The sequence below is a fragment of the Urocampus carinirostris genome, chromosome 5, assembly GCF_059441175.1.
Source record: "Urocampus carinirostris isolate Australia breed hairy pipefish chromosome 5, RoL_Ucar_1.0, whole genome shotgun sequence".
NCBI lineage: Eukaryota > Metazoa > Chordata > Actinopteri > Syngnathiformes > Syngnathidae > Urocampus > Urocampus carinirostris.
Window position 1 is genome coordinate 30,349,341 of NC_142353.1, and position 24,604 is coordinate 30,373,944.

At 39.9% G+C, this 24,604-nt stretch overlaps 1 protein-coding gene across 3 annotated transcripts in view; it reads right to left on the reverse strand.

The window, feature by feature from the left end:
* The window catches only part of trpm3 (transient receptor potential cation channel, subfamily M, member 3), a 231,293-nt gene that overhangs the window by 18,672 nt on the left and 188,017 nt on the right, over positions 1-24,604 (reverse strand). For 2 of the 3 annotated variants that reach the window (XM_088336427.1, XM_088336426.1), the window contains 4 exons: positions 20,852-21,019; positions 12,356-12,496; positions 3,247-3,375; positions 732-983 (listed from right to left, as the gene is read on the reverse strand). In XM_088336427.1, the coding sequence (XP_088192553.1) occupies positions 732-983; positions 3,247-3,375; positions 12,356-12,496; positions 20,852-21,019 (690 nt within the window). Of the gene's footprint in view, positions 1-731; positions 984-3,246; positions 3,376-12,355; positions 12,497-20,815; positions 21,020-24,604 lie in introns of all 3 variants that reach the window. The other variant, XM_088336428.1, reaches the window with a different exon arrangement.

Genomic DNA, 24,604 nt, shown 5'->3' on the forward strand with positions numbered 1-24,604 from the left:
TGCGATACAAGAAGATTCGGCCAAATTTAGTCGCCTTACTCTTGAAGCTCATCTTCCAAAAGTAAGTTAAACTTCACTTTATTTATCTTTATAGAGTATATTATTTTATGTTTTTTGTACAAAACAATACAGGTTACTTCTACAAGCCTTAAACATATTTATATAAAGCTTAAACATGTAAAATATAACACTGAAGCAACTCACGAACAAATTCAACTAGGGAAGCTTCTGTATTGTAAAATGAACGAGCAACTTTAGGTGAACTTTTAAGGACATTGCTTCTGATATGTGCTTGTGATGAACGGGAAGTAAGAATCATTGGCCTTGACCATAACAGAACATGTTTTTGTCATTAGCCTGGACACCTAACTTCTTGGAATTGACCAAATTGTTATGTTAAGAAAGAGTATTTAATTGGCTGTTAATAAACGTCTGGGTTTCCAGTCGGACAAGCTGAAAGCCGTGTTCCTGGTCTTTGGGTAGCATGCCAAAAAGACAACAGTAGCACAGTATAAATTTTGTCTCACATGTTGTTGATGCTTACAAAACATTTTGAGTTTTTCATATATAAGTTTGAAGCCAGAAATAAGGAAAAAGTTCTTGGGAGGCCAATACTTTTGCAAGGTACGGTACATTAAAACATCAGATTTCTGCCATATTTCTCTTCAAAATCTCTGCAAGGCATACAAACATAGCATAAAAAAGGAGATGGGGCTCCATGTACATCTCACCATCTTTCCAATCATCATGACATAGGGCCCCAGGTACTTGTTGACACCAAAGATGTCGAGCAGCCTGATGTACCAGTAGATGATGTTGACGCAATAGATGACCCGTCCATAGCTCATGAACGGGGGCTCCTGGAGACGCAGAACCATGCCGACAGAAAAGATCAGGATGGCCATCAGGTCTGTGATGTTCCAATACTCCTGAAGCCACACCTTGACCTTTTGGAACAACTTCCCTGGCTCTGACATAAGGATCTACGAGAGGGTTGGAGAGCAATTAGAGCTGGGAAGGGGAGACCTCGAGAGACGGCGGAAATACGAGAGAGGAGAATTCCGGGTGAATACCGTTGGGATCGGAAATGTCAACATGAACGTTTGTTTTGATAACATTCTGACAGGCACACAAAATCCAAATTATTTCATTAAAATTAACACATCTATCTATATCTACACACCGAAGCCATATCCCTCTAGTGGAAGATGGTTAGAGTCAAGAAAATGCTCACATTCACCAAACATTCATTCCTCTTTGCTCTTCCCAACCTGATGCCGAACATTAAGCCCACACCACGACAAGGGGTGAGTTACTGTGCCACGAAACTCTTCATCACCAGAGGCCCGACAGTATTTACTGGTTTACCCCCTCCGCATCAAATGCGTCATCATCATTCTTAACTATCTTTCGTGTAATAGATAATTACATCATTAAATAGTTTCAAATACATAAGTGTTTGTCGGAGTGTCCTTGGGCAAGCCACGGAACCCCTAATGCCCCTGATAGGCAGGTAGGCACCTTGCATGGCTGGCCCCGCTTTCAGTGTGTGTAAGTGTGTGAATGAATGGGTAAGTGTGAAGCACATTGTAAAGCGCTTAGGGAGGTCTTCAGAAACTCGAAAAGCTCTATATAAATGCAGAACATTTACCATTTCCTCACCAACACCACCATTTTATGCGTTAGACACAGGGTTCGTGCACATGTTTCATGTCTAATTTCATGTACTTCTCAAGGACTTTCAAAGCCAGTTTTCTAAATTCTCCAATACTATGTGAATCATGTATTTTGCAGATCCACAAATATATTGTGAAAAAAAACGTAAACAAAAACAAATCAATCTTATTCGAGACTAGTATTTTAGTCTACAGCTGCTTTATCTTGAACAAACTGCTTCAACGATCGCATCATATTTCCGTTTTGGAAAAAGTTTGTAACAAGCATTTTTAAAACATTAAAAAAAAAAATCTATAGACGGATTGTGTTTTGTGAGTAAAAACAGAGTTTGAGACAGTGTCTCCTGCTTCTAATGTCAAAAGGTTGGCATGTATGAATTAACTACATACAGTATTTCCTTTATTTATATTCTCAAAATTGAAATAGAATTAAAAATATACACCAATAAAGGGTGAAAAATGAGTGTACATCAGTCAATACACATTTAGTTTACTCCTTAAATATGGGATTTAAACAAAGATATTAAATGCCATTAATAAATACCCCTTAAACGATTTAAAATAAGGTATTAATAAGAAAAGAGTAACAATATATTTCAATAAACACTTTACATAATTCATTTACAGTATTCATTACATTTCAATTGATTTAACAATTAATCACATACAACCAAAATATAAGTGTGACTCATTAATTCATTCATATTTCATTCAAACATTAAATAAGTAAACAAATATATCAAATACAATAATATCAATCAATCCATTGATTACATATACAATTTATTTGTTAAATAAAAAAATCAAATGGATGAAAAAATAAAATTTGGCATGAATTAAATAACACCTGATTATTTTTATACTGCATATTTACATTATTTTAATATATTTTTCAAATTTAATTAATGATCTTTATTTTTTTTTGTTTAAAATGTATCTATTTTATTAAATACTTTATGGTCAGGCCCAATTTAAGTATTTCAACTATGTTAGTTACAAATTAAGTTAATATGTTATACATTTACTAGTTCATTTGATCTTTGAATTCTTTACTTGTAATAGAAATCAATCATTATGGCACATCATGGCATGTGTATTTATGTGTGAATATTTAAGTTATAAACTCCAAACCTATAAATTATGGCTCATCATGACGCATTTATTTATATAATAGAGTATTTCTTCATTTATTTGAGGCACTTATAGGTCCACCATACACATACAATTCAATGGGATCTCAATTTTATACATATATTTTTCTAAATAGCCCACCTTGTCACATTTACAATTTTAAATGCACTGCTAAAAACGGCCGATAGGGGACAGTGTGAGTTCAAGAATAGGGAAGTGTAGTTGAGTAACAAATTGATGAATGCTTCTCATCCCTTGCAACACAAACAGGTCCTAACCTAACATGCACTCGTCTCACTCGTCTACAATCTTCATTTTGTCCTTTCCGATGCCCTTTAGTATTCATTTTGTCAGCTGTCCAATGCAACGATACCCCCTAGGACCACCTTTCGTATTCCCAATTCTTTGGTGTGTGCGAATAAGGGTGAGGGTTAGGTACCTCTCTCATCTTCTCAATGCCGTTGGTGAAGATGTAAGCGATGACAATCCATTCTTGAGGGGAAGGCCATAGTTCCATCTTTACCAGGACTATGTAGTTGAAGAGCATTAAGTAGCCCACGTAGGCCATCTGCGGTGGAGCACAAAATAATGATAGTTGAGACAATGATAGAAAATCTTTTGCAAACCAGATGGCAGTAAAAAAATCGACGTAGCCATATTTCCGATTACAGTGGAGAAAATAAGTATTTGAAGACCCTGCTATTTTGCTATTTCTCCCACTTAGAAATCATGGGAGGGGTCTGAAATGTTCATTGTAGGTGCATGTCCACTGTGAGAGATGAACTAAAAAGAAAAATCCAGGAATCACAATGCTTGATTTTTTAACAATTTATTTGCGTGATAAAGCTGCAAATAAGTATTTGAACACCTGTATCATCTAGAATTCTGACCCTGACCTGTTAGTCTGCCCATGTTGTGTTCAAATACTTATTTTCTTCACTAAAAAGGCTCACACCCTAAAAATAGTTTTCTGTGAATTAAACCTAGTTATAGCTAGGGTTGCAAAAAAATATATATTAAAATGTACACATTATATTGCTTTGCAAAAGTAATGCACCTCCCCCAAGAACTTCAGCTTAAAGCAAGTTAAATTCAGGACTTTTTAAGACATTTTAATGCCTTCTGAAATCAGATTTAAGACCAAGTTCACAAGAAAAATCCTACGATAGAAAGAAATGAAACAAACAAAAACACACAAATATTTCTCGCAGACAATACATGATGCCTCGTACACATCACCTGGCACAACTTTTAGCCATGGCGAAAACATTAAATGTAAACTTTCCCATGGTCCAAACTAAACAGCTCTGTCCGAAGTTGCTATGTGTATTGTGTTTAGACCTAAAGCATGTGTCAGCTCTGAAAGGCCCGACTGAAACACCATCACCGCTTTGACAATTCCTTTTTTAAAAGCCATGTTGCCACAAAAGTAAATCGGTGAATTATTGAAAAACAAAAAAAGACTACGATCATGTTGCTAAATCTTTCTAGATCAAACTAATCTAAATCTTATTAATGCATTGACATTTTTAGGACTTTCAAAAATTGGATTTAAGACATTTTAACGCCAATTAAGGCCTTATCCTAAGAATTATGAATGGAATGCCTTTTAAAGACTATTCAACGATCTGCAGGAACCCTGATATTTCGACAACATGTGAGACATAATTGTGAAAAGAAACCAAACGCATTCAACATTTTATATTGTGCTAACAAATAAAAAATATAAAAGTGGACGTTGGAAAAATATCAGCACCCTTTGAGTCAATACTTTGTACAACCTCCTTTTGCTGAATTGTAGGTTATGTCCCTATAGGTATTGTACATTAAAATCTGAACTATTTGCCCATTCTTCCTTACAAAACAGCCAAAGTTCCTTACAGATTAAAGGTGATCGTCTGTGCACAGCACTTTTCAGATTGTTACGCTAATGATGTATAGGACTGAGGTCTGGACTTTGGCTTTTTACCACCTTCATATTGCTAGTTTTACACCATTCCATTGTAGATTTGGCTTTATGTTTAAGGTCTACGTCCTGATATAACGTGAATCGCTTCTGAGATCTCTTTGCCCTGTATTTGGCTCCATATTCCTAGTCCCTGATTAAAAAAAGCAACTCACGAGTATGATGCTGCCACCACCATGTTTGACAGTGGGGGTGGTGTTATCAAGGTGATGTGCAGTGTTACTCCTATGCCAAACGCATCTTTTTGAAATTTTTTTTCCATTTTGGTCTCATCTGAGCAGAGCACCTTGTTTCAAATGTTAGTTGTGTCTCCCATGTAGCTATTTGCAAACGCCAAAGAGGCCTTTTTTATGGTATAGTTTCATAAAGGACTTTTTGTAACTCTTCCATAAAGGACAGATTTATGCACATTACGACTAACTGTTGTTATATGCACAGATTGTCCCACCTCAAAAGTGTATGCCTGCAGTTAATCAAATGTGATCATGGGCCTCTTGGTTTCTTATTTGATTAGTTTGTTTTTTCCTTGTTTGGGCTGAAAGTTTAGAGGGACAGCCAGGTCTTGGTAGGTTTGCAGTGGTTTTATGCTTTCTACTGTTTTAATCATAAAGTGCTCTGGGAAATGTGTAAATGTTGCCAAATTTCATTGTGCCCCACTCCTGCTTTGAACTTTTCCACAACTTTATCCCGAACCTGTCTGCTGCTTTCTTTAGTTGCCGTAATGCTGCCATAATCTGTCATTATGCCGTCCGTTGAGATGCATTTAAACTGAGACTTAGAGACAAATAGTTGCACTTCTTCTTATTGTTAGTCATTTAGGTCGACATTGGAACTTCTGAGTCATAGAAAACGTGCCCATTACTTTTTGCAACACCTACTTTTCATTTTTTTCGTCGTAAATACAATACAAAACGTAGAAATAATTAGGTTCCACTTCATAATTGGGTCTGACTTTACGTGCTAAGCTTAAGTTTGCAGCCTAAAATGCGGCAATATGTCAAAAAGATATCGGGTGCGGGAGAATACTTTCGCTAGGCACTTTACGATGGCTTGAGACACACGTCGGTTTTAATCGCTGTTCACCAAACGATTGACTCTAACCCTTAAAACTAAGTTTTCAAGTCAAGCAATCTCAATTTACTGCAAACTTAGCCTGAAAACATCCATTAAGCCCCTCCCCACAGCCCCGCTATTAGCATCAGCCAGACCGATGGGATTTGGACCGGCTCGTAATATGGACAGTAGCTCATCACAATGCAGACCGCACGAAATGATATTCAAATGAGAATGGAGGAAAGCAAAGCGATGAGCGTAAAATCTATTCATGTCGTCAGGCAATGCGGTATCATCGAAACGCAGTCAAATTTCTCATCTGTTGTCGTAAAACACAATTGACCAATTGACTGCTAGCTCAACGTTAAAGAGACAGTGTCTAATATTTGACCACTAGATGCAGTAGCGCAACCGTAAGGGAGCACTACAAAACACCAGGAAGATGACAGACTATGTAGACCAGGGTTGACAAACTCATTTGAGTTTAGAGACCACAAGGAAGAAAAAAAAACATACGTGTTGAACTGGTAGATTAAAGAGAAAGAGAGAGCAAGAGAAAGAGAAAGAAAGGAAGAAGACCATAGAAAAATAAAGAAAGAATAAGACAAGGAATGGGAAAGAAACCGTGAGAGAAAAAAACACATAAAGAGAGAGAGAGAGAAGAAGAGAGACATAAAGAGAAAGAAAAATAAAGCAAGATAGAAACATAGGAGAAACTGAGAGAGAGAATGAGATGAAGGGAGAAAGACAGAGAGAAGAGAAAGAAAGAGCTAGAGAAAAATAGAGATAAAAAAGAGAGACACCACGAGAGAGAGAAAGAGAGAGAGAGAGAGAGAGAGAGAGAGAGAGAGAGAGAGAGTGAGAGAATGAGAAAGAAAGAGAAAGACAGAACAAATATGAGAGAAAGAGTGAACTAGAAAGAGAAAAAGAGAGACAAAGATAGAGGGAAAGAAAAACTGCTACAGTTGCTTAGGGAGTGGCGCCTGACTTTGGTGACATTGGTGCAGACTCAAATTGACCAAGCAGCAATATTGTTATTCTCATTTAAAAAAAATAAATAAAAAATGGTAAAAAGAAGGGGTAAAAAAGGCAGATAAAAAGGAAAATGGAAAAAGAGAAGAAAAGAAGAAAATAGGAAGATGGGGAAAAACAGAAATAAAGTAAGAAAAAAAGGAAATAACATAAGTAAAAAAGAAATGGAAAAAATGAAATGTAAAAAAAAGAAGAATAAAAATAAAAGGGCTAAAAACGAAAGAGAAAAAAAAGCGACAACAAAAAGCTAGAAAAAGAAAACACAGGTATTGTGGGGGTCCCATATGTCATGTAGAATAAATACAAATTTATCCACCCACGAGTAATAAAAAACCCCACCCCATTCATGATAGATAATATATTTGCTTATTATCAAATTAATGACATTTTTTCTTTTATCACCAGGAGGCGCTAAATATGGCACACTATTCCTTTAAGGCGAATGCGACACAACCAAGAAGACCACACAAGTGCATGAAAAAAACTCCAAAAAGTAAACGGAGAAAAGTAAACAGCTAGTGGCAGTAAACACGATAAAAGGAAAAGCATAAACGATGCAAAGTGAATGCTAGTTAATTCATGCGATATCAGGAGAGAAACTATCAGAACATAAAGACATGAAGCGCACCCCAAAGCAACACAGAATTATTACTCAAAACACTTTGGTCGTTTTCCGCCATGTTTGTGAAAAGACTGTGGACCATGATTGCGGTCATACGAGGAAGAGTATTGACTTGCAAAAGGTTTAACCCCTCAAGAATGTTGACATATAGACATATTTCAGGCTTCAATCTTTTGGTTAAAAAAATAAGTCAAAATATTTTGTGTGAGACGCAAGCGTAAAAAGAAACCAAAATTACCCAACAGTTTATATTGAACTCATCTCATCTCATCTCATTAGCTACACCGCTTATCCTCAGTAGGGTCGCGGGGGGGCTGGAGCCCATCCCAGCAATCATCGGGCAGTGGGCAGGGGACACCCTGAACTGGTTGCCAGCCAATCGCAGGGCACACGGGGACAGACAACTGACTCGCTCATTCACGCCTAGGGACAATTTGGACCGGCCAATTCACCTGAAATGCATGTTTTCGAATGTGGGAGGAAACCGGAGTGCCCGGAGGAACGCAAGCACGGGGAGAACATACAAACTCCGCACAGGAAGTCTGGAGCTGGATTTGAACCCACGCAGGAGGTTCTAAAGACATGAACTGTGCCGCACATGCGCTAACCACTGCGCCGCCGTGCTGCCCTTTTTTATTGAACTAACAAATAAAAATTAAAAAGTAGTCTTTTTGGGTTTTGCCCATTCTTCCTGACAAAACCGCTCCAGTTCCTCAAGGTTTTATGGTGATTGTTTTTTTTCACAGCATTTTTCAGGTCTTTCTATAAATGCTCTACAGCAGGAGTCTCCAACCGTTTTGAGGCCGAGAGCAACTTCAAGGGCACGAAACAAGAATTTTAATGTAATTAATTAATTAATTAATTAATTCCATTTTGTATCTTACTGATACTTTACGCGATAACTTTTTTTTTTTCAACAAGTAGGAAACAGATAAACTTCGACATGCAATAATTGATTTCTGTCATGATTACGGACAGAAAAAACATGTGCCCGCTCTGATTGGCTCCCTGTTCCTATTTAAACCCACTCCCGTCTGACGCATTTTGTCAGTCCGTCTGCGAACATCAGTTAATACTAGGCAAGCCTTTTTCGATCCTGACTCCCACCTGTTTTTTTGCTCCTGTGTGTCCCCCGGCTTCGAGCCGTTTTTGATCCTGACCATGTCTACTCTCCCTTCTCGGCTCTCGACTTCTTTTGTCCTCCACCACGTCTGCTTTCATTTCCTGGCTTAAGACTCGCTCCCGACCCCTACCACGTTTTTGCTCTTCTGTCCCGGCTACTGACCCGTTTTTTCCATTCCTGACACCGCTATCGCTCGTCACGGAAGATCCACTTCCGCGTTCATAGCGACCTGCTTCCTGCGTCCAGCAATCCCTGGATCATGGGCGCAACCCTTCCCCTTTCTTCTAATAAAACCTGTGAGAAACGTACCGCAAGTGTTGTCCTGTCTCCGTTCTGGTCTTGACAGATTTCTCCATTACCTTTCCAATTGTTTCAATGTCAAATGCTCAAAAGGAAACAGAACGAAAACAAAAAAAAGTCAATTTTCACAACATTTTGCAGGAATTAATCGCTATCATCGGTTTCAATTTCATGAACTCTGCACCCTTGTACAAATGTGTCAAGATCAGATCAGAATCAGGACCCAATTGCGAAACGTTCTCCACAAGTTTTATTGAAAGAAAGAAGAAGGGCTGCGCCCACGATCCGGTGTTCGCTGGACGCGTGAAGTAAGTCGCTCTCGGACTCGGAATGAGCGATGGCGGAGTCAGGGACGGAAAAACTGGTCAGTAGCCGGGACTGGCAGAGCAAAGCGTGGTTGGGGTCGGAAACGAGTCGTAAGCCGGGACGGGAGAGCAGACATGGTCAGAAACAAAACAGGTCGTAGCCGGAGACAAACGGGAGCAAAAACGGGACAGGCGGGAGTCAGGGTCGAAAAAGGCTTGCCTTTTATACACAGATGTTCGCAGACGGACTGACAACAGGGGATAGATAGGACTGAGTTAAAGTAAGGACATGGAGCCAATCAGAACCCGCAGCGGTTGGCGCCGAATGAGCGGGCACAGCTGAATCCCATCAGTAATCATGACAAAAAGATGAATTATGTTGTAACAAAAATGAACTATTTTAAATTGAATACAATCACATTTCTACTAATTACGAATTGTACGACCATTAAAAAAAAAACATATATTTTGGACTTTTTTTTTACCAGTACCGTCTTTCAATATTTTAACTCCATCTTTGCCATGGCACTGAACTGTTTCCACCGACGACATTTAATTTGTTTGTTTGCCTTTAAAGAATCTCCCCGTCTGAAAATACCTTCTTTCGCTTTATGTATTTTTTCTTTTCGTGGTGCGCTGCCGGGTGGGTAATTACGGTAGCGTGGAAGCTCTTGTGTCAAGTGCTGCAGTGGTGCTCCATGTTGTGCCACTTTCCCGAGAACACGGTCGCACAGCATTAGAATTCAAGCTTTTTCAAGGATTTCAAGCACCCATACAGACTCTAAAGATTATTGATATAAAGCAACCTGTGTTGATATACAGTAAAGTAGACCCTGAGATAAGGCGCCCCCTTTTTTTTCAAATTACGTTGTGGGTGTTTTTTCGGCCTTTTGTTTACGGCATTTTTCACACTATACAACGTGCTCTAAAACTTTGGGGTGCATTTGACCAGCTACGTCTCTAAGTTGTCTATTTGCTAATTTCCGTTGTCATATAAAATGCTGGTCTGTCATGGCATTATGAATGTGCAGATATGTTGTTGGCTGAACTACATCCCATAATGCCTTACTCTCTCTTCATTCAGTTCGGAAACTTGTGTGCTTAGTAAACACTTTGTGTTACCGTATTCATTGTAATGTATTTATTCGCTAGATGTATAAAGGGATTGGTAAGAAATATAGTTGATTAGATTAATTCGTAGTTTCAAAAAATTGACAAGAATCACATTTGCGAGATTGAATTTCAATTCGTCATGGTTTGTGGGTGGACCCAATTGAAGGAAAGCAGGAATTGAGGCAGGTGTGCTAAAATGGTACTTTACAACAATGTAAGGAACAAAGTAACAAACAAAGACTGAGTCACTGTCATAGTTCGGCTGTCAGGTTTGTGGTTTCTCTCTCTCCCCCTTTACCCTTCCCTTTCCTATTTATGGTAATTTCTTCTTGGCTCTTTTTCAACGTGCACCTGGCGTCACTTTCTCTGATTGCTTCCTAATTACTCCTCTGCTCACTATTTGAACACTCTGTTTTTTTGGCACATTTGCCAGTTGGTTGCTACTCTTGTCTCTTTCTAGCGTTGTCACAGCCTTTTTTGCATGGATTTGCACCCCTTTATCTCACAGATTTGGTTTCCCTCTATGTACCTGCACAGAGACTTCCCTCGGAAAATGCTTGCTTACTTGTGACTCCAAGAGCCAAGAAGAAGTCTGCAGGCTCGAGAGCGTTCTCCATCCGGGCCCCAGTGCTGTGGAATGCTCTACCTCCGGAGATAAGATCCGCAACCTCAGTGGAAGTTTTTAAATCTAGACTTAAGACCCACTTCTATTCAAGAGCTAATGATTGTTGCCAAACTTATAATTTTCCTGTCCCTTTTGGACTGCCAGGCTGGTGGTGATACGCGGGAGAAGGACCATTTGAGATGAGTCAGTGGACCAGTGTCTGGACCGGAAGCATGTCAAGGTCTGCATTGACCAACCAGCAAAGATAGGAAAATGCGTTGTTGCTGTCAAATACTTTTTGGACACATTTTTTACATATTACCTATGTTTCCTTCTTATTGATGCTCATTATATTTTGTGTACTGTTACGCAGTGCTAAGCCCATTGCAGCCTGGTCATCTTGGAAGGGGAATTACCACCTTCGAGACCCCTTCTCAAGGTTTTTTGTTTTCCTCAATCCGAGGTTTTTGAGTTTTTCCTTGCCCACATGTTACCGGTAGTTTAAGATCAGGGGATGGTGTCGTTATAACCTGTGCAGTCCTTTGAGAGATTTTGTTATTAAGGGGTTATACAAATAAGTGGGACATGACTTGACTACCGTAAATTCCGGACTATAAGCCGCTACTTTTTCCCCCAAACTTTCAACCCTGCGGCTTATGCGGCCAATTTATTTAATTTTTCTAACGGCCGCCAGCGGCGCTCGGGTACAAAAGGTAAGATTTAGACCGGTGGAATCTATGCGCAGAGGAAGTATTTATTTGTGTTTATTTTGGACACTTATTCTGATATGTTTTGGACGGGCAAATTAAAAAGAAAGGCTGATTGGAAGCGGGGACCGGTAAAGGTGAGTGTTTGTGGACACGGCGAAAAATAGCGGATATATATTTTTCCCACCCTTACCTTTGGAAATATACACTTTTTTCTTTGGATTACTTTCAACGGGACCCGGATCAAACTTTAAGTACTGGTATCATTTTCCGTTCATTTTGCCGGCTGTGATTTTTGGACTTTGTTCTTAAAATGAAGGATATTCAGTTACGATCTGTCAATAAAATTGTTCAAACCAACAAGTCGGGTCTGTGTTAATTTTGTGTTTGTGTTACATTTTTTTAATGTGGGCGCATGCGGCTTATATACAGGTGCGGCTTGTGTAAGTACAAAATTGGGTTTCCTCCTAAAATGTGGTGGGTGCAGCTTATAATCAGGTGCACTTTATAGTCCGGAATTTACGGTATACAAGGCGTTTCGTTTTTTGTGGCTACTGACTAATTTGTTTTTGTTGTTTTTACTTAATATGGCTGTTTTAACATTGTAGGTTGCCGACCCCTGGTCTGGGTTCTTAAAATTCTTTTTTTTGCCCATATTTTTGTCGGGCCCCATTTGGGAAATCAAAAGCAAGAAAAAAATAAGCATTTGTTGCCAGGACTGACCGTATGGAACCAGAACTTGACAATAGGAGCATTGTAAAACTCGTAGATCTTTCGTCCCATGGGGATGAGGCGATGGCGTTTCGGAACTTCCTCCACGTCCTTCTTCCGGGACGTTTCCGTGGCTACTTTTCCCAGCATGGCCTGAGAAGGAGGGGGTCAAGAAAATCCCCACGAGTCGGCCAGGAACCAGCGCCAGGAGGGAAGGAGAAAGGGATGAAGAGAGTGGGAGGACAATGTGATGCGTCAGAGGAGGGAAGACAAGCGTGTCAAAGGAAAGTGGGTGGTGTTGAAAATAAGAAGAGAATAAACACACAAAGAAGGATAATGGTTACTTCGAGCTGAGGGCACAAACTAATCCACGATCATCGTATCAAATCGATATAAGCAAGCACAGGCAATGTCATCATTCCAATGCCAAATGTGTGTTTAGGAGCGAGTGTCGGGGTGAGTGATTACCGGCAACAGACAAAACGACACACGGACATAGAGTGCCTTGCAAAAGTATTGGCCCCTCAAGAACCTTTTGACATATTGCTATATTTCAGGCTTCAAATTCATAGATAAAAGACTGAAAAAGTTTTGTAAGAATCAACATGTACTCAACATTTTATATTGTGCTAACAAATGAAAAAAAAAATAACCACTGCAAAAATATTGCCAACCTTTTGTGTTAATACATTGTACAGCCTCCTTTTGCTGCAGCCACAAGTCGTTTTGGGTGTCTCTTGATGTTTTGCACATATTGTAACAGAAAAAAAACTAGTGTTAAACCATTCCATTGTAGATTTTGCTTTATATTCAGGGTCTTTGTCTTTTCAGAGGGTCATTCACAGGTCTCTTGCAGACTCCAACAGATTTTCTCCCGGAACTGCCCTGCGTTTGGTTCCATCCATCTTCCCATCAACTCTCAATCTTCCAAGTCCCCGCTGAAGAAAAGCAACCCCAGAGAATGATGCTGCCACCACCATGTTTGACAGTGGGGAGGGTATTTTCACATAGATGTTTAGAGTTTCTCTTACATCAGCTGTAATGTTTGCAATAAGCCCCAAATGTTCAAGTTTGGTTTCATCTGACCAGAACACCTAGTTCCACATGCTGTTTGTGTCTCCCATGTTGCTTCTTGCAAACATCAAACAGGCCTTTTTAAGGTTTTTTTTCAGAAAGGGCTTTCTTCTTGATACTCTTCCATTACGGCATAAGAGTGCATAAGGTTTATGCAGTCATCCAGTGTATCCAGGGCCGTTCGGTTGCTTTTCTGATAAGTTTGTCCTTGTTTGAGCCGAACATTTAAAGGGACCGGCAGTTCCTGGTAGGTTTGCATTGTTTTTTTTTTTTTTTTGCTCTCTCCATTTTTATGTTATTGCTCCCACAGTGTTTCGGGACCAGGGTTAGGTAGGGTTACTTTAACTTGATTACTTTCAATTACTTTTGGATTACTCCAATACCCATTATGCTAATAAAAGACAAAAGAAACTAAATATGAATAAAATGACTACATTTTGTGCAGGCTCGGGGAGTAATGGAACACATGGAACGGCAAAAATGATGTTGGCAAGCTGTTTGGATTTATTTCAATTTTGTTTCTGTCGCATTTTATGTTAGTTTTGCCGGAGATCAAAGCCAGAAGAGAAAGCTTACCACGTGTTGTGAGTCATAAATTTATTCATATTTAGTTTCTTTTGTCTTTTATTGGCATATTTGGTATTGGAGTAATCCAAAAGTAATTTAAAGTAATCCAGTTAAAGTAACCCTACCCAACCCTGTTCGGGACATGTGTAAATGTTGCAATAACTTCTTGTATCCCATTCCTGCTTTTAACTTTTCCACAATTTTATGCTGGACCGGCCTGTTTTGTTGGTCTTCATCATGCTGTCACAGACCTCTTAGCCCATCACAGAGACGGTGCATTTAAACTGAGAATTAATGACATGCAGGTGCACTTTGTTTGTCATTTTTAGTCATTTAGATCGAAGTTGGATCATTCAGTAGTCATCAGGGAGCTTCTGCAGTCAGTTGTCTGAGCTGAGAGACAGGGGCTAATATTTTTGCAACACCCTCTTTTCGTTTTAAATATAATATAAAATGTTAAAATAATTCTGTTTCAAATCACGTTGTTGATTCTTAGAACATTTTTTTAATACCTTTAAGTTTGAAGCCTGAAATGTGGCAATATGACAAAAAGTTTTTGGGGGCCCAATCATTTTACTAGGCACTTTACACTCATGGATTGTGTCTCAGACAACGGGAAGGGCAAGAAAAAGACAGAAAAAGGAGAACAGAAAAGGAAGACATTTAAATCTGGGTTACATCTGGGACACAATTCCGTAATCCATGAGAGAGGGATTTTCACCCCGTTTTTTTATGGGTCATGGTCTTCATGTGAAAGCGACACCAGGCCACTGGGAGAATTTGCAGCTGCATGAATTATTTAGATTGTGTAAAGGAAACATTCCGTTTTGATCTATAATCATCTCCTCCTCCTTGCATCCACCCTCTACTCCACTTTACCACCTCAAGTTACATCTCACAAAGGTTAATATAATTTAAATTTTCTTTTAATTGCAGATTTTTTTTAAATGTTATAAAATCATACGCATGCCTATTATACATAAATACTCCTGTTTTGGTATTTGAATGTTTGTACCTGAGGTAGTGGGGGCTTGGAGCTAGTTACCACATGTTTCTATTCCCACTTCATGGTAATTTCACTTTTTGATCTCCACTTCAGAACGGATTAGTGTCGTATCCCTGTGGTCTTCTTTATTTTTAATTTGAGAGGGACTTTATTGTGACTGATTGGTGCTAAGACTGCCGGCTTAAAATGTATTCCTGGATTTCTGTTATAATTATGTTGTTACTATGTTGTTAGTATTATGTTTATTACTATCACGCACTTTAAGCCAAAGCCTTTAAGTTCTAAAATACTTTTGAGGATGATGCAGAGATAGCTTTTTACCGCATTTTGTGCTTCAACTTTTTAACTTTTAACTACAAGACTAAAAAACACAATTCTTACACTGCATTGTTCCATCATTGGCAAACAGTTAGCTTAATGTGAGTATAATTTTCCAAGTTTAAGCTAATTTAGGTTTCACATTTTATTTTTGTTTTTGATTTTTAGTCTTAGCTGTTCTAGGGAATCCTAAAACAAGGAAATTATCTAGCAGCTGGTGGATGATTTTGCTTATTTTAAGAAAATATTTCTTGAAATGTGCAAAATCATCTAGATAAGATGTTTTCATATTTTAAGGTGGTATGTTCTTCTTGTATTTTAATAAACAAAGATATCTTAAAACTAGAACAATATTATGTTATCAATATCATTGTTTTTATATAATATGTTTAAACCCATTTTATAATAACCAACGTTCTCTGCAAATTTAATGTAGTCTTTTGTTTTGGGCATTGCATTGTTGACAATGAAAGACTAATTCTAACCTCATTGGCATACACATGTGCTCATTTTAACTTATTTTCCTTATTTAGATATATTTTATCTGGTTCCCAAATCAAATAAGAAGTAATTCTTAAAAAAACAAAAGTTAGTTTGCAGATAGAAAAGCATTGTATGTATTTAAGGAATATTTAAGAGACAATTTTGCTCATTATAAGTAAAAAAACTAAAATTATGGATGTTTAATAGCTGAATGTTCTGGTGTTTTGCTCGAAAAGTCCTAACCTCTCGTGAGGTCCTTTTGTAGTCTTATCTGACAGCACACTCACACACTGATAGCAGAGTGACCCATGAGAGGCGCCTCCCTGCCAACTGGGGGAACTAGGGGTCCAGTGTCTTGCCCAGGGACACTTCGACATTTAACCTGGGAATCTTTGGTCCCAAGATCCCTCTCCCAGCTGAGCTACTAGCCCAAAAAATTAAATCATAAGTACTCACTGCTTTGAATAGATCACTGCTTTCAAAGGCACATGGGATAGGTAGGAAAAAAAACAGGAATTGGTAGAACGTCTTGATGGGTAGGAAGGGGATATCTTAACATTGGGTAAAATTTGATTTTTTCAGTTTTGTACCGCAGTAGAAAAACCAGAGATTGGTTTGGGAGGTCTTTGAACTGTTCTGAAAAACCTTGTTATTTTTTCCAGTACGAGCTACTTTGAGTTTCTTTGTCCTGGCTTGCTGGTTGTGCTTAATGCTGATGGGAACTGAGGTGGTGCAGAAAAGGTGCTCAACTTCAATGCAATCAGCTGAATGGACAATAGAAGATGCAGCTTGCCAATTACAAATCAATTCTTGCTCTTGATTTTTGCGCACAAGCTGGATCCTGATATATCGCTCCAACTGATTAGATTGAACTGGGAACACGTCCAAATAGTGCTTGGCATCCAAGTCTGTCAGCGCCAATGGAGCAGCCGTATGGGGAGATAGGAGAGGCCGTTTTACAAGTAAATCATACTTGCTCTCGCGTATAACATCATATTTTAACACAGGGGTCTCTAATGTAAAAGTGTGTGAGTGTGTGTGTGCATAGCAGTGTGTGAAAGTCCATAGTAGTGTGTGTGAGGGAGTATAGTAGTATGTGTGCGTAAAGTGAGTATGACATTTTAGAAGTGAATGCGAAAAAGTATAATATCCCTCCTCTTGCATTAGCTTTCAGACAACACGCTCCACGTTAGCAGATAGTACACTAAATACACTAAAACAATAATACACCATCCGTTTTTCTCATATCTTGGTTACCTTGTACCCCGTTTTGATTCTAATTCATTATAATCTTGATTTATCTATTTTTCTATATATGTGTGTCATTTTTCCAAAGGTATACCCCTCAACTTCAGTTTTAAAAACTGTTAGAAAGAACTTCAATAGAACTTGATACACAAATGAAAAGGTTTTTTGTTACCTGACTATGAAAAAGTGACCCTAACACAAGAGAAGCGGAATGGTGTGTATAGGAGTATAATAGTATGAGTGAGAATAAAATAGTGTAGAAGAGAGGGTATATTAGTATTTGTGCAGGCCTTTGTGTCCATAGTAGCGTGCGTGTAGGTTTAGAGAAGTATGAGTTTGGGATTATAGTTAAATCTATATGAGTAAGAGTATGGTAATAGTGTGAGAGAGTATAGTTAGGTGTGCATGAGTATAATAGTACGCGTGAAAGTATAGTAGTGTGTATGAGAGAGTATGGTAGTGTTTGTGCGGGTGTATGACTGTCTATTTGAGATAAGAGGTAGAAGTACTGTATGTGTGTTGGAGTATAGTTAAATCTGTATAAGCGTGTGGTAGTAGTCTGAGAGAGTATAGTAATGTGTGTATGAGTATAATCGTATGCGTGAAAGTATAGTAGTGTGTATGACAGAGTATAGTAGTGTTTGTGCAGGTGTATGACTGTCTATTTGAGATTAGTAGTAGAAGTACTGTATGTGTGTGGGAGTATAGTTAGGTCTGTATAGGTGTATAGTAGTAGTGTGTGAGAGTAATGTGTGTATGAGTATAATAGTGTGCGTGAAGGTATAGTAGTGTGAACGAGAGAGTATAGTAGTGTTTGTGCAAGTGAATGACTGTGTCTGTTTGAGATTATTAGTGTGCGTGTGGGTGTATGGATGTATGTGTGTGGGAGTATAGTTAAGTCTGTATAAGCAAATAGTAGTAGAGTGAGAGAGTAGAGTAATGTGTGTATAAGTATAATAGTATGTGTGAAAGTATAGTAGTGTGAATGAGAGAGTATAGTAGTGTTTGTGCAAGTGTATGACTGTGTCTGTTTGAGATTAAAAGTGTGTGTGTGGGTGTATGGATGTATGTGTGTGGGAGTAGAGTCTGTGTCTGTTTGAGATTATAGTTCCACATGTGTGAGAGTATGATATTATATGTGGGAGCAAGTATGATTTACGTCAAAAACGTCCTCTCATGCGTAAATGCTCGCTCAGACTCTGGATGATTTGGCATGTGCAGCGGCAGGCACGCACGGGTACATCAAAATGCAAATCGGGAGCCTGCCCATGCTCGGCCCACATGCGGAGTGCGCCGCTGCGGCAAGCAATCGCCTGAAGGAGCGTGTGAGAGCTGCTGTGTGAGAGGCAGCTGCATGAGATGCTACTGTGCGAGAGGCAGCTGTCGGCTAGCGTTGTACTGTACCTCGTCTTGGAGAGAGGGAAGGAAGGATGGGTAGGGATGATGGGACGGGAGCACAAGAGGTACGGTGGGGAGATCGATGAAAGAAGAAACATTCACATGGGAAAACCCACAAGAGACGCTACAACTCCACGACCGATGTCTTGGCTCAGACAACGAGAAACAGGAAGGTTGGCCATGTTGTGTGTGTGTTTACACTGCAGAATAATACATTGTTACCTCTTCGGCAGAAAAGTTTGCTTACTTCTGGTAGTTTTTTTTTTTAAGGAAAATCGGGCCAACAGATGACGGTCAAACATGACGTCACAGTTATCAGCCGTATGCACAAAAAGAGTCAATATAAGTAGTCACCCTATTCATTTCATTCATCCAACTTCTTAGGAAGACTCTAAGAATTTACAGTAAAAAGCTTCCTCCTGTAAAAGGCAAACCCCTATAATTGTTTATTAAAAATAGGCATCCATTTTTGTCTCACATTTTTTAGCAGTACAGACTAAGGTAGGTCACAAACGTTGTGTCGAGAACTATCGAAAGGGGATTCGAACTGGGATCATGGCGGTGAAAGGGCTGATACTTAACCACGATAGCACTGGAGTCATAGAGGACACGGGAAAAGGCAATTTATATCATCCTTCAAGAATTTTTACCCACGGTACTATATTGCTGAATACGAGGAGCTATGATTCAAATAATTCATTTATCAACCTAAAACAAACTGCACACATGTGGCCAAAGTCCAATATCCCTAATTACATGTAATGTATTATTTATTTTGGAAGGGAAAAAACAGCCACCACACATGCCATGTTGGTATTGTGTTCATAGCTTACGTTTTCAATAAATTATTTCATTTATGACCCCTCTTATTCAACAATGTTGTAACTTAAAAGTAGTGTGAGGTAAAAGTTAGTCTTATCCTATGTCATTTATAACCATAGTGGTCTAGTGGTTAAGAATCGGCCCCCTCACTGCTACCATCTGGATTCGAATCCCTTTGCATCAAATGTTGAGCAAATGATGTCTGCGATATACATTGAATGATCAATAATTGCACACATTATATTAAGGTACTATTGTAAACCCACCTATATAACTCACAGGCAAACTTTGATTACTTTTAAGGTACAAAAAAGTCAGAGTTATACACAAATAATTACAGTAAATTCCTCATTAGAATAGACTCTGATCTCTCGTTTATTGTGGTTAATGGTGACCAGAACAAACCCTATGCCCCTATGTCCCCCAGCGGTATTCAAAACTCCACAAATTACCCCACCATTTTAACATGGAGTTTTCTGGCGTCTGCTCGCAGCAATAGTCGACGGGGATAATGGATTGCAGACACACAGGTGCTGTTCATTCTAGGCAGAAAGAACATAGAATAAGGCCACCACACATGACACAAATTTTCTCTGATGGCCCCTGCTTTTAGCAATAGTCGAACAGGGAAAATGGAGCGCGGCCAAAACAGTGCTGTTCATTTTAGACAAGCCAAAATGGCTCTCTTTAGCGAATAAATAATCTCACTTAATAGTCGACAACCATGCATTTCATTTAAGGTGGACCCGAACGGCACACAACCTAAGAAAAATGCCTTCAGCCGGTCCCATCTTGAAGCAATCTCAAATTCAGGATAAGGGATCTCGGTGGCATGTGTGCAATTTGCTTCAAGCGGAAATACAATAACGGCAAAAAAAGAGCCGCCAGGCCCAACAAAAGTGCGCTCTGCTGGTCTCCGCTTGCAGCAAAATGGGACCAGGGATAAGGGATCGTGGATGCACGACTGTAGTTGACTTTTGTTGGACAAAAGGGGGAAAATGGGCAGCAGGACATGACTAAAATGCGCTCTGCCGGATCGTGATCGCAGCAAAATGTGATAAGGGCTAACGGGTCGAGAAATGCATTGAGTTTACAAAGTACGAAGTGCGAGGAAGCGAGGGATTATGGTATTTTCATTTTCTATAGAAGTGGTAGCTCCATCATCAGTCTCTGAAAGCTCATTATCAAGAATTTTTTTCTACTTTTGGAAGAAAATATTTCTTAAAACAATCAAAAGTATGTACCACCCATTAGATATGGTAACTAATATGCCTTTAAGTATAGGTTTTATAATTGTGGTGGTCTGTACAGACCTTTGAGGTGACTTTGTGATTAAGGGCTATCCAAATAAACATGACTTGATGAATTTTACTCAGCAAAAAAAATTAAAAAGCAACCTTTTCTGCCAATGTGGTAATAATGTATTATTTACAGTGTGGATATTTGTGTGTGGTTGCATCAAATTTTAATCAAAGACGAATAGAAATTGATTTTTTTGCGTCACTACTGTATGTGCGCAGGTTTCTGAGATGCAGGGCTGAGGTGGGTTCTCTCACCACGGAGTTGTACTGCGCCTCACAGTACGATCTTACTGTGAACTCCATGTCTTCCTCATCCTTCTCCTTGACTGGTTTCTCGGGTTCCTCCTCTTCTTTCTCCTGCAAGTAGGCCTCCTGGTCCTGGGGCATGTAGGACATCTCGTCCTTGTTCTTGAACTCCAGGCTGAGGATGGACGGCGGCAGGAGAAGTCCCAGGATCACCTGTTGAAGGAGAATTGAACTGTCTTTATTGTCATTGATAACAACAGGGTCAACAACGTGTGCGTAATTCCGTAAGGCAGTGGTTAGCAAATTCCCCTAACTGTCAAGAACCGGAACAGGATGAGGACTCAGATGCATGACGTTTCTCACACAAGCTTTTATTTTACGGGAAATAGGGCAGTCATGCACGTTAAGCAGCAGTCTGGCGTAGAATGACAGGAGGCCAGAGGTCGACGAGATCGATACCAATTGCCTGAGCAGATATCTGACAGATGGGGTCGATACCGGACAGGACGGGAAACTGGAAACCGATATTAAACAGGACAAAATAAACGGGTACAATACTGGACAGGAAATACCAACAGGAAACAGGGCAGAGTCAAAACCCACGTCTTGTGGGGCAGAGGTTCGTTGACGGACTGACAAAGGGTGAGTGAGAGCACTGAGCTTAAATAGAAGGGAAGCTAATCCGTCAACGAGCCGCAGCTGGCGCCACACGGGCGGGGCCAATTGGGCGCCATCGCAACCGTGACACTAACACGCAAAAAAGTCCCTGGTTTGAGACCGGGTGTAAACATATGTTGGTCTGGAGAGGGATGGGCGCCACCAGGCTGCACTTGCCCAAGACACACCATGGGTAACGGTGCCTCTATGACCGTGTTAGTTAAGGAAACCAATTAACTAACCAACCAACCAACCAAACAAACAATCTATGTAACGAGATTAGCCATGGCACTCCAGGATTAACATGTAATAATGACTTTAAGATATAAGACTATCAGGATAAAAGGCAGAAAAAATGGTATAGTTTTGCATAGGGCTTGGTAACAGTAATAATATTGCAATGTTTGTGAATAAAAAAAGAATAGTCCATTGTAACAAAAGTGCAATCAAAAGAAGTGCAATGACCTTTTGCAGCAGCACAATCCCCAAAACAGGCCACCAGGTACATATTTTGAGTTTAGTGCAAACACATTTAGCAGCAACAAAAACAGAAAAGAAAAATAAATTGCAAGATATGTTTTCACAAATTTGTGCTCTCGTTTAGGGTGGTGATGGCCCTTAAGAAAAAGCTGTCCCTGAGCCTGTTTGTCCTTGTCTCGGGTCAAAGTGGTGGTGGCTGGGAAGAGTATTTTAATAATGTTGATGGCTCTGCTAAGGTATCACATGCCCCCATCGTCCTCTAGACTGGGCAGGCAATGATCTTCTGGGCTGTGTTGATTACTCTCGGTAGGTTTTACCTCTCTGCTGTTGTGCTCTCAGTTATGACATACAGTGATGCCATATGCCAGAATGCTCTCCCCTGGGGGTTTTGAGAAGGACACCAGCAAATTCAGTTCCATGGTATTCCTTCTGAGAACCCTTAGGAAGTGGAGTCGCTGCTGGACCTCCTCCACCAAGAGAGGTCGTCGTAGATGTACACGCCAAGGAGTTTGAAAGAGTGGACCCTCTCCACACAGTCTCCATTTATGATGAGTGGGGCTGGGTTTGTGCTTGCCCTCCTGAAGTCAAATATGACTTCTTTGGATTTTTTGGTGTTGAGTATTAGTTTATTTTTCGAACACCACATAGTAACCATCTCACGGTTTGTGGTGTCACGGTTGCCATGGCACCCAATTGGCCCTTGCTGTGTGGCGCCAGCTTCTGGCACAGTTGCCAGGGTGCCCAAATGGCCCCTCCCATGGACACCAGGTGAAACTTGTTGACAGATTTCTCCCTGTGACCACTTAAACGCTGTCTTGTGAGTCGTTGTTTGTCGGAGCGTCTACAAAACTCTGTTTTGACACGTCACGTCCTGAGAATCTCTGTTTATTCCTGTATTTTTGCTTTTGTTTTGCCAAGCCCTGTGAATCTCTGTTTTTTCCTGTTTTTTGCTCCTGTTTTGCTTTTGACCACTTTCGCATTCCGAGCAATCTACTCCCCGCGACCAACTATCTCCAGATCAAGTTTGCGCTCCTTTCTCTTCTCCCCAATAAACTGTGAGTAACGTTACACGAGTGGGTTCTGCTTCCTGTTTGCCTGTTCTGGTCCTGACACGTGGGCTGGGTTGGTGAACAGAAGGTGAATCCTCTGACAAATGTGATGGAAATGATCCCCTTAAGCATCGCTCAATACGTTAATTGTCAATATCAACGGTCGACGCCGGGCCAAGTTCTACAGTGTGAAGGTGGAGGAAGTCCAAACCTGTCAGCCTGAAAACTATGCTGGGAAGAAGATAAATGGAAGTTGCCAGAAGCGGTGCTTGTAATCGGTTGCCCAGAAAATGGTAGGGTGGCGGAAGGCACACAATCCTCGTCTTTAAAGGGTCATTTGTAATCATAAGAAGGACCTCTCACACCGATCTGACTTGGATCTTAATGGCAGTTTGTTGCCAGCAGCCAGAAACACCAACTCGGTGATCCATTACAAAGACGTCATTAGGGGTGCCACACACCGAGCATTGCAGTTTGATGCAGTCGTCAAATAGACCGTAGATAACAAAACAAATCTTAAACACTGACCCACGACAATATACAGTACAGTCCCTTGCAAAAGAATTGGCCCCTCAAGAACCTTTTGAAGTATTGCCAAATTTCAGGCTTTAAACTCAGAATAAGTGACATGTGAGACACAATCATGAAACGAAGCCAAATGTATTCAACATTTTATATTGTGCTAACAAATAAAAAAGATTAAAAGAAACTGTTGCAAAAACATTGTCCCCCTTTGAGTTAATACTTTGTACAACCTACTTTTGCTGCAATCATAGGCACAAGGTTTTGGGTATGGCTCTTAGTTATGCACATCATGAAACATAAAAATATGCCCATTCTTCTTGACAAAACAGCTTAAGTTCATTTTTCAGATTTTTACACAACTCCTCTATAGGATTGAGGTCTGGACTTTGGCTGGGCCATTCAAACACATTTGTATTGTTAGTTTTAAACCATTCCATTGTACATTTGACTTTATGTTTAGGATGGTTGTCCTGTTGGAAGGTGGACCTGCACCCCATTCTCAGATCTCTCGCAGACGCCGACAGATTTTCTGCCAGGGTCGCCTTGCATTTCTTCCCAGTCCCAGCTGAATAAAAGTAACCCCAGAGCATGATGCTCCTCATCCATCCTCTCCATGTGTCCAAACCAACAGAGTACTCACCTATCCACACGCTTGCTCGGTTCCACTCCTACTCCAGTTCTGTCTCTCACAATTTCATTTCTCAATCTATTCAATCTTGTCACTCCTAACATACTCCTCAAACACTTCCTCTCAAAAACATTTAATTTCCTTCTTAAATCTGCGGTCAGGCTCCAAGTCTCTGCACCATACAACACAGTTGGCACAATCACACTCTCATAAAGGCCTCTTTTAAAATCTACACTCATACTCTTGTTGCTCATCACTCTCCTCAGAGCACCCAAAACCTTGCTTCCTTGATTGACTCTGTGCAAAACCCAACACTCCATTCCACCAACTGCAGCCACGTCACAACCCAAGTACCTAAAACTTCCATCTTCTTCCAGCAACTGTCCATTTGACCTTCTCTCCAACATTTTTAACACACTTTATTGAGAAAACATTGTTCTTTCAACTTTCTAGTACAGC